This window comes from Morone saxatilis, unplaced genomic scaffold (assembly GCF_004916995.1).
Source record: "Morone saxatilis isolate NCDOM2014 unplaced genomic scaffold, NCSU_SB_2.0 Contig9, whole genome shotgun sequence".
Taxonomy (NCBI): domain Eukaryota; kingdom Metazoa; phylum Chordata; class Actinopteri; family Moronidae; genus Morone; species Morone saxatilis.
The window spans coordinates 12,833,475-12,845,075 of NW_023340268.1; the positions used below are offsets into that span (position 1 = coordinate 12,833,475).

Below are 11,601 nucleotides of genomic sequence, written 5' to 3' on the forward strand. Positions count from 1 at the left end.
TTTTTTTTTTCTTCTTGTAACAAACAACTCTGCTGGGAAGTATAAATCTCGTCTCAAGGAGAGAGAACAGAAGAAGGAAGGCGGAGGAGAATGTGCTATGTTTCGCTCCATTTAGGGTCTCTGCCTCTCTCGTGGGGCAACAATCCAACTTATTTCCATATCCATTGCTAGATAACCTGCCCGGCATGCATAAACATACCTGATTTATAATACCTCGTAGACACAGCATCACAGAGCTGAGGAAAGCATATCATGCACTGGCATCCACCCTGAGGGCAGCACGTATATACGCCCCAAAGGAAGTGCAATATGGTGTGAAATGAAGGGAATTTACACCCTGGAGTATAAATATTGCACACCAATATGGCCCATGTGTATGATTGTGACTATGCATCTACTGGTCACATGTTTCTGTCTGTCTGATGTCTTCATGCTTTTTTAAGGGACACCTTAAGTTCAATACATAAACGTACTGCAGATATAGTATGTTATAAAGGATCAGTATAGAAAATTACAGATTACAGTAGTATTGTTTGGAATACTAAATAAAACACAAAAGCTGGAAAGACTTCATGAATGCAATTTGGCCTGGGAAATCTATTTAACTTAATCCAAATATGAGATTTAAAAAACAATAAGCACAAATGTGTCCCACAGCACCTCTCAGCAAGAGCGAGATCTCACAATTGTTTTGATTCTCCATCTGCAAATACTCACACCTCGTTTTAAACAAACATCTGCGCACAAACAGGCACAAATTGGACAATAAATTTATACGATGGCATGTTTTGATTATTTCTACAATAAATCCTCTACTTCTTCCTGCGGGTTTCATGTGACTAACAGTAAAAGGAGCAGAATATTGTGTACACAGCCATAACACTCCACTCTGGCAGACTGAAATAAAACAATAAAATAAACACTAACAAAAACAAATTAAGGGTACACAGTCACTGTGGCACATTATCTTAACTCAGGCAATTTTCAAGTCTGTGGACGGCAGCATCTTTCTCAAAGTGCCAAAAAGGCACTTCTTCTATTACATCTGATTTCTCCCGTTATCCTAACTATGACCCCATGCTTCTATCTTTGAAGAGGGGACGAGTGGATGCTAATCTCTTTATTCAGGCTCTCGTGCTGAGCCCCTCTTCCTGTCAGGGCTGTTGTGCTCTGTTCATCAGCACAGAGCCAGGGAGGCAAAGAAAGGAAAGCAGTATAAATACCTCCTCTTATCTCACCGCTCCAGCACTCTGCATTTTAAAGGTATCACGTCGCTATCACCCTCCTGCCGAGCACATGTGTATGCCGTCGCGTATGTGGCTTGACTTGTTGCCCCTTGAACCTCTAGTATGACAGGCGAGTGAGGGATAAAAATACCTTGGAGGACGTGCTCAGGTTGTACTGGTTTACAAGGAAGTCGTGTGTTGAACAAGCATCAGCGTTCTCCATTGTGACCAAAACACTGTTGACAAATGAGTAAGAGGGGAGGTGCACAGACATGGCTGAATGTCTTTAAGAGAGGCTTTCAGGGTACAACACACAACATACTTGTGTTTGACTAAGGGTGATGTATCGAGAGTAAGAGCCCAACAGTGTATGGATTTGAAGTCCATGATTGGGTTGCACCAATTATTCATAAATCCATCGCCAGGTTTGTGTGTAAAGTGCGTCCCAGGATCTTAGCAGCTACTAGCTTGTTATAAAGTAGTGATTTACTAAATCGTGTTGCACCATTAGAACTTCAGGAATGTTCTAGCTGTTAAAGACTTTAGTAACATGTACATCAGTAACTAGGAAACACTTTAGTTTACCATCCATCAAAAGCAATTCACCTACATAAAATAGGAAAGTCGGCTGTAGACAATTCAATTGCGCTCGCTTAACCATAAGTGCCAAAAATAATAGTTTTAGTGAGCCAGTGTGTAAGATTTAGTGGCATTTAACGCTGTAGTTGCAGATTGCAACTCACTCGCTTCACCCTCTGAAACTACAGTGGCCCTATCTAGAGCCAGTTTTTGCTTTGTTTGTGAAGAGTGAGAAGGAAATATCTGATTAACGCCAACCTAACCAACATCACTTGGTCATAAGTCTAATGTTAACAGTTTCAATTTCAGTGTCAGCTCAGATATGTCAACCTCTTACTGTTCACCTCTTTTACTCTTCAGTCTAAACAAGTCACATTATCCCAAGCTAACATTAGCATTAGTTCTGTCTGTTAGCTAGCACAGTTACTGTAGTTATGTAACAGTTACACCTGGCAGTTGGTAGCTGGGATTATTTACTTACAACTAGTCTCTACATAGGAACTAGTTTATGTGGTTAACTCTTTTGTAAATGTAAATCTTCATTTTGGAAACACTAAGGTTATAACTAGACTACATCTGAACTTAGAACAGCTAGTGTGAGTGTGAGCTTTTATGTTTCAAGAGATGATGACTACTAATTGGATGCTTTTGAGTATGTTTTCTTCCAAAGGTCTATGTGACAAGGCACCACACAGCATTATCTATTATTATTCAAACAATTCAGGGATGATAATAACATTTCTGATGTTAGCAGATTTCCGAAATGAAATCATGTTTCATGAAATTTATGTTGTTGCAGCTTTGATACAGTGGGATATTTATATTACTCTTATTGTTAAGACTGTAGCTACACTCTTATATTTTAGGACCCTTTTACTGTGTAAGAAAGAAGTTATTTTCCATTTGGTTAATTATGTCATTAATTGTAAATTAAATGAAGGAGGACCTCTGAGGACCACTCCTTCATGTAAATACTCTCTTAAATCGTTTTCTCCAGCTGACTTCCCTATCAGACCCTGGATCTGACCTTCACCACAGTCCACAGAAGTAGAACAGGAAGGAGGACACAGCCACTGCTGCATACAAAATGATGTTACAAGATGACAACTTTTTCTCCTGCAGTCCATCATTTGACTTCTCCTGTTCACCTTTCTTATCTGCTTTCCACCCTCTTGCTTTTTCTTTTCACCTTTTCTGTTTCAGTCTCCTGTGCTATTCTCCTCCACTTCTCCCACTACCTTTTTAATTCCTATTCCCTCTCTCCGTCTCTGTCTTCCTCTCTGCCCTCAGAGTCAACAGATATATAGTGAGAGTGGGTTCAGAGTGCCTCGTGCGGTGAATACCTGCATACTAAATGAACCCAACCAGATTTTAATGAGACGGCAACATTTCCACTAGAGTTGCTCTTCATTAGGCTGATGTCAGATAACCAGAGGGGCTCTTCGGTGGTTCTCTTCTATCCCTGCTCTCTGATGCAGGGGGGCTCTCTATCAGTAGAGTGGGTGGGTGGTGGCCAATCTGAGATTTCCATGTAGTCCCTGCCTGATGCATCCATTAAGAGGACAGACAAAAAAGAGCACTAGAACAATTTAGGGGGCAGTGGAAGGGAACAGGGTGTGTTGACAAAGTGCTGTCTGGCAACATTAGTTCTCTTACAGTTAAGCTTAATGGGACCAGTGTAAAGACTGTAATGAAAAGTGGAGCACTGAATGAATACAAATGACTTCATAAATCTAAATAGTGGCTGGAAACGATACCTTAAGAGACAATTTATTGTGTTACATTAAATAATGATGTGATATATTTTTGATCACAGATAAATTATTTTGGCTTGCCTCCTTCATATGTCAGAGGTCTACACCAGCAACGTGGAAATAATGCATAAAACTTTCTAACATTAGTATTATTCTTAAATACCAATATCAGCATCTGTCCCAAAAACTAAAGTCAGGCTATAAAAACCTCTGCTGTCCATACCTCCCCTTAGTTTAACACTACTGTAGCTGAGGACATAATTCAGGCATACGCCCCTGGTGTAATACATTATCAGGTCTGTGGGGTTGTAGTGTTTTGTCTTCTCACCAGTACTGAGGACGACTTTTGGAAGCGGTGCAGCAGATTTTTCTGCATCAGGCTCAGCCGTTTGCCCCTGGCCTTCTTGCGCAGGATGCTCTGCAACCGCGCGGATGGACGCTGCTTGGGCCGCAGCCTCATCTGGTGATTGTCAGGCTGCAGCCACTGACAACAGTTTGGACACACCATGGTGTTCTGCAACAGACTGGAGAATTTCCGCTTCCGTGGTGCTAAGGAGAGAAAGATTATTTAAAGCAAATATTGTGGTGTGGTCATGCATATTTCTTCTCAACACAATAAAACCCAGATGACTGAAGTGGTGAAAGTGTACACAAGGGTGAGAATGAGAAGTTTGTTGATGGTTTTCTATCCCTTTAAGCCAGCATATTAAACAGAGAGGCAGAGAGATATCTGTTTATACAGGTAGTTGAAAGATCAATGATGGGATCATCGTTTTAACCACTGCATACAGATGTACTCATCAACATATTTCTATATTCAGAGAAAAACAATCCTCATTCCCAAACAACATTTTCATTAATCTGTTTATTCTCTCAACAGCTAGACTCTATAAGGCCATATCAAATTATCAGGTTATGGGACAAGCAATTACATTCAAATCACATTTCAAACACACACAATGTTACTCTCTTAGGGACCAGCCCCTGTGTTATTTGGAGGAGAAAAGCCTTAACAGCCCGACTAAATGGTACCACTACCTACTGATGTGGTTTTGGCTGGCATGTCCCTATATGTATGTGGGTGTGTGTGTGTGTGTGTGTATGTGTGTTTGATCCCACCACGCAGTCTGCTTCAGACAGCTGGCTGACTCAGTGTGTTTGGCTGAGGGTTTATTGAGGTTTATCAACCTTGACAAGCCGGTGACAAGGTCCTATTTACTCCTGCATTCCGCTCTTTATGGCTATTATAGACTCTTAGTGCATGACTGATGAACACAAAAATTAAAATATAACAAAAACTGTAAATATAAAGTACAATTCGTCAAGGATGTGCTTACCGTTAGACTTCACAAAGGACTGCCTATAGGGAAGAAAAAGAGGAGACAAGATCAGACATTTGAACACATACTTACACCAGATATGAGTAAAATGAGTCAATAACTGAGTTTAATGTTAAAAACCATTAGCACAAAATGATTATGAAGTAACACTTCAATAATTACAGCTTCTATTGAATAAATTATGTTTTTGTTCTCTAAAATACTGGAGAAAAGCATTCTCATACTTCAACATACATATATTCATTTATTTTCAATATGGCCTTTGCATTAGAACAGCTCCTTTCTGACAACATAATATACAAATTAAGAGGTAAGTGATGGGTGAGGTAAAGTAAGTAAGTAAGTAAAATAAGGAAAGAATATTTGGACTAATTTGGTTCCACGCAGTTTTCAATTCAATTCATTTAGTAAAAGAAACTGGCAGTTAGCTATTCTGCTGCAATACAGTCACGCAAATAAACCAAAGATGGAAAGTTTGCCCTTTCTATTATGTGTAATGGAAAACATGCAACCGGAAAAAGCAAGCAGGTCTCTCCCAAACAATATAGGGCAACACTCCAAACCATTTCAATGGCCTTCCCCGCCACCGGGCTGCCTCTGTGACCACTAGGCCGCCTCCAATGTTGGAACGCTCGCAATGAGATATTAGTACAAACATTTTAACTAAGCCGCTGCTAAGCCCCACTAAAATTAGCCCTGGGCTTAAATCGATGAAGGGAAATTCGCTGTCCAGCTGCACGTGTGGCAGGAACGGGGCAGGAACGGGGCCTGGACTGTTTATAGAGAGGAGGAGGGGAGCATGGGGTCGACTTTAATCTGGAGATGACCTGCCGGCGGCGGCCGCTGTGGCGTCTGGCGGCAGCGGTTTGTTGACACTCTTCACTGGCATTCTCAACCAACCCATAGGTGAGATGGTGCATTACATTGCCGGATGACGCTGGCTGCGGCTGGATGCATGACAGGGTGGAGAAAGATTTGCAACGTATCTGCCATCACTCATCCCACAGTCTGACTCACTGTCCCTTGATCCCCCACAATTTAATAATCAGCGACTGGATTAGACTGTCAGATCATATAGAAGCCCCGTCAGAAAATACTGGAAATGAAGAGAAGCTGTTTGAGGCCGGTGTGGTGGAATGGGACTGATAATGACTCATGGGCCTTAAACATTTCCAGAAAACTTAGCTGTTAAGAAAGACTTTGTCATCATCCTTTGAATAAATTTCTTGAGGTATTTGCTTAACTATTGATAACCAATGATCATTAGGTGCACTTGACACCATCCTGACTACATATGAGCACATTTTCATTGCTTTGCAGTAACAAAAAATAAAATTCTCTGTAATGGCTACGACCAGACCGCTGATGACTCAAGAGTATAGAAGCCGGATTCTTGGAGAATTTTGTTTTCCCACAGTCTCCCGTCCCACTTCTCCCCTGACTCTCAGAAACTGTACACCGCAAAAGATCTCTTCCACTGCACTAATCTTATTAACATACTTGTCATGCATCGCCTTTTAAGTGCACACTTAGTTGTGGTGATGAATACTGAAGATATGGGCCCAGCACATGAACTGCCGACAACTGGGAGATGCAATCAATAGAGCCTTGGAAGATGCAGAAGGGTAGAGGGTGGAGGTTGGGGAGGGGGGCACGCATTATGTGTTGGCTATAATATAATAATGTAATTAGAGACAGAAGCGCTGGCTGAGGCAAAGCACAGAAATGAAAAGCACTATGAACATTTTATTGCTACCATCAGGGAAAACCGTATGACTGCTGGCGTATACTAAAAAACCTTCGCCGATGCTTTTAACTCAGATATTCAGACACAATAGCCGGCGCTCAGGTGGAGGTGTGGTCAGTGTCTGGATCCTGTATCTTTCTACAGCACCGACTGACAGGATCCCATTTACCCACTGGATGCGACAAAGAAAGCAGGTGCCTTAAAGTCTAGAGCTCACTGTTATGGGTGGAGACGTCTGATGGCTACTGCTAAGAGGGGTTGTAAGACGAGAGATACTGTGGAAGAGGGTGAGGGCACAGAGGGAGGAATAACTTAGTGACCAAACAAATACTGTATCACCTTCTACTGGGAGGATTGGCACACAGCTTTGTTACAGGCATTCACGGTTGCCAGACGATGAACCCTAATGCTTAAGCGATACCCTGACTTTTCCTCTAGCACCACCATGACGTTGACAACTCTAGTTTTAAAATGAGATGAAATGTCTGGACAACTATTGGATGGATTACCATGAAAAGGTGAATGAATTGAATTGAATTTGTCCAATACTTTGGTTTATGACCACATCCCTGCAATAAATAATGACATTACCATTGACTTCAACTGTATTTTGTGTTTGGTAGTAATTAGCCAACATTAGCATGCTAACATGTTGATCTAAGATTGTACTAAGAGACTGTGAGAAATAATAATGGTCATCTTTAATCTTTTTAATAGAGAAAAAACGGCCAAGTATTTGATAATAAAGATAATAACTGCAGCCTTACTTGGCTTTAATTATTGCCTGCATTAACCTCCATTAATATATATATTGGTTGATATTGGATGTATCGGTGTCTATGAAGAAGAAATAATAGTATTTAATGCAAAAGAAAAGCACTTGATGCTATTTAAAAGCAGAGTTATTGTGACATTGTTTGTCCAGCAAAACATGTTGCATATTTTGAGAACATTGAGTCAGGCTCCAGTTACCAGACACACAACTATGATAATGAACTTACTGGAACAGCTTCAGTAGTCTGGCAATGTGAGCCGCAATAAAGTCACGTCACTTCACGTACAAGGACAAAAACACAACCATGAAACAGACTCTGGCGTTCGCTAAATACACTCTGCACAGAGAAAACAGACTAATAACATTTGACTGAAAATATTTCAGGAAGGCCTTTACCAAAAGTCAATATTGATGCATTCTTACTGAAACTAAGAGCGAAAATAATACTTAAAGCTAACTGTAACTCTGATGAAAACATACACACAAACAAATTCAGTCATCATCAGCCAGACAGAAGGTGAAGACAGCCGTAGAAGGCAGTAACACGATCTCCAACAAATATGTAGTAGTGTGTAGGAGTACTGACACGCACCCGCGAAACTAACTGACTCCAGTGACGCATGACCTCAACCATAACTGGAGAAAGTGAAGACACTGAAAACCCCCAGAAGAAAACAGAGAGAGAGTTGCGGTTCATTAGGACTAAAAACATCATCAACACACGCTGACCACGTACGCCAGCTCTCTGAGTGGATGCTGATAGAAACATTTTCATTCCCCCCTCAGTTAAATGATCGACTGTGTGTCCAAGACATCTTTCTGAAACGTTAATTCTAATTTCCAGTCATTTCCCTCCAAGTACGCCGTCCATATTATCACCCTGGCTGAATATCAGATTCAGTACTCAATTAGCTCGTCACACTCGGTGTAAATTTTGGCTGCGGCTGCTAATTGTGCCTTCTCTGCCAGGCACTTTGGCATGAAACCAGCCAGGTCTTACAGCCAGTGGGCCAAACATTCAGCTTTGTGTCTTGCCTGCTGGGCAGCTGGTTATAGTTCAAAATGTTCTCTGAAACCACAGCCCATCATAGTCATCATGGGGAACAGATCAATGTATTAAAAGGAGCAGCGGGCTCTCACACACATCCGTAAAACGACCCTCACTTGGGGTTTCACAATTAAAACCTCTGTTTTTGTTTCCATTCATGGTTCTGAACCCCAAATTTCCTGGCCCAGGTGAAAGCGAAAACAAGCCGATACAGGGACATGGCAGGAACCCAACTCAAATACAGGAGTCCACACACACACACACACACTTACTTTAAATGCATTAATACCCATATAAATGCTAAAGATATTTGTACCCGCAGACAGTCCACCTGGAAGTATGCAGGGCCAACACACACACACACACACACACACACACACACACACACACAATCTCTTTCTCTTCCACTCACACACACACAGACTAAAGCTTAAGAGGATTTCTCCTGAAATTACTTTTGGCTTTCACATTTCACACAATAAGGCAATCACCACTATGTGGGATACGCCATCAGAAGAAAATTGAATAAATTCTTATTTTGGCAAAAGCAAGAACACTGAAGCAGTGAACCGTAAATGATGAAGCCAATTACAAACTGGCATTAATTACTGTCGTGTTTTACTCCAATAGGAATGGGAAGACTTGACTACATGAGGCTAATTAGATAAAGACAGTTGGGACGTTGGAAAAGCCTCGGTTCTCTGTATGGGTCCTTTTGAAAGCCATGCAGAAGATAGAAGAGAGGAGAGGAGGCTTACAGACCGTCTCCAACCCGATGATGGGAGGGAGAGTCTGTGCTTGCAGCCCTTTGTTTTCTTTGACTTGCTCTCATTTTTTTTATGCTCATTAGGAAAGTGCTCACTCTGAACCTGCCTGAGACTGAATGACGCTTAAGTTCATCTGAATTCAGGTTGCACACATGCTGCACAAACTTGCCCACTACACCTGCAATCACTGGACACAGGTCCAGCTTCAATAGGCCACTCATGTCATAGGAATAGCAGCAGGACTCCTAACGACTACAAACATTCATGCTTCACAATAAGAAGCACTACTCAATGTACAAAATCTTGATCTTACTCACCTTGATGTCTTTTCGGAGGGACAAACACAATGTGGTTTATCATTGTGAACATAGATCAGTCACTAATGAGCTGTCATCCCTTAAGATGGCCGTAACACATTGTCATATGGGCAAATTTATGGAAAGGAGAGAAAACATGAGGGTGATATATAACCAAGCCCTATGCAGATTTCAATGCACACATATGTGGTAAGAGGAGCGATACTGCAGCCACAGCCAATTCTCAACCCACTGTACCCACTGGTACTGGTACTGGTACTGGTATCAAAGACACTGCAGTTAGTTGGTGTTATTCTGAACTCTTAGAGACAACCTTCTCAGTCACCACAGATAATTATTCATCTTCTACAACTCACAATACCTGTGGTGTACCGCAACCAATCCTCTCTCACCCCGAGTTGGAAAAAGTCATTCATGCACTCATTTTGTTCCGACTACTGTAACTCTCGTCTCCAACTAGTTCAGGATGCAGCAGCTCGGCTTCTTACTGGTTTTAACAGACAACATCACATCACCCCAATCCTGGCTCCCTGCTCGTTTTAGAATTGATTTGAAGATTTTACTAATTTTCTTTAAAGCACGTCTGGGTCTGGCACCAAGCTACATAGCAGAAATGAGCCAGTTTGAAATCTTAGGTTCAATTTTAGGTCCCTTCTGGTTGTTCCAAAGTCGAGGCTTAAATCTTAAGATGACCGTGCTTTTACAGTAATTCCTTAAAACCCATTCGTATAGATTTTATTGCTTTTATGTGATGTCATCTGTTCACTTTGTTCTATTTATTGTTTATGGCTTCTGTTCTGCTCTTATTATATATACATTTATAAATTAGAATTAGAGTAGTATTTTTCCCTTTGAACAGTGGTTTAATATTTAATTACATTTTATTTGTATAGCACCAATTGATATCAAAGGTTATCTTTTCAAATAGAGTAGGTCTAGTAACAGAGCCCCAACCTACCACTACTAGTTCCCTGCCATCACCCTCAATTTGACTTAATTAAATGTTACTGATGCTTTCTTATACTGTTAAAGGTCTGTTATAGCATCATTAATATTTGTTAACGCACCAGTAAAACAATATTATACTTAACTACATTCGGTTATGGTCACAGTAAATGCTGATTTATTGTGAAATATTTCTGGTCTACAAATGACTGACCGGGCCTTTAACGAGGTGTATAATTCCTATGATTGGTATATGACAAGAGTGTGGTAGATAAATGGATCCGTAAGAATCGTAGAGCGCCTCTTTAACGTTATAAGAATAAAAGATGTCAGTGTATGAGTACTTACCCTTAATCTATAAGCGCAGCTGTGATCACATTGGCAGGAAGTCAGCTGTTAACACTGGTCGAGCTCCTCCACCTAGCGGCTGCATGCTGCCATTACAACAATAAAAGCACAGAAAGTAAGGACTCGCTTTCATGTAGGACTTTAAACAAAGTTGCTTACATGTAGTACCGTGAAATCCCCGGACATGTTTCTCTGTACATCAGAGAAGCGTCAAGCAGAAAGCTGACTGATGTTTCTTCAAGAGCATACTTCATTTTCCAAACATGGAACTGGTGCGACTCGTGATGAAACTCCGCCGCTATTCCCGGTAAAAACCTCCCACAAACGAAACGTTTAAGTTGTCACTGAGGTGTAAACGGGGATTAAAAGACCTTCCACACTCACACCGTTAGAGCTACAATGGCCACTAAGTGTTAAGAAGGTATTAATTATGGTCCAGACAAAGCTAACGCGAGGTTGGTTGCTAAACGACAAAAAAAAAACCACGTTGGGTCGCGAGATTCTGACGCCGCTTCTTGCGTTGCATTGTGGGAGATTGAGTAAATCAGAAGCACACCACGGAGCAGCTACGGTTCAGTAGCTTACTGCTTATTTAGTGTAATGTCATTCTCTCCTACTTTGTAGTTAGTGGTGCTAAAAATGGACTAAAATAAAAAGATAATAATAATAAATTATATAAAAAAAAAAGGCATTTTCTTTCACATTGAAAATTAATTTGATTCAAGAGGGACTTTTACAAGGCTTATTTAAAACTC

General features: G+C 41.0%; 1 protein-coding gene across 1 annotated transcript in view; it reads right to left on the reverse strand.

The window, feature by feature from the left end:
- Window positions 1–11,238, reverse strand: part of cunh18orf21 (chromosome unknown C18orf21 homolog) — a 22,835-nt gene extending 11,597 nt beyond the window's left edge. Inside the window, exons 1-3 of the mRNA XM_035681064.1 lie at window positions 11,006–11,238; window positions 4,897–4,919; window positions 3,888–4,108 (exon numbers count right to left, since the gene is read on the reverse strand). Coding sequence (XP_035536957.1) covers window positions 3,888–4,108; window positions 4,897–4,919; window positions 11,006–11,100 — 339 coding nt within the window. The 5' untranslated portion in view covers window positions 11,101–11,238. The remainder of the gene's footprint in view (window positions 1–3,887; window positions 4,109–4,896; window positions 4,920–11,005) is intronic.
- Between the last annotated feature and the right edge of the window lie 363 nt (window positions 11,239–11,601).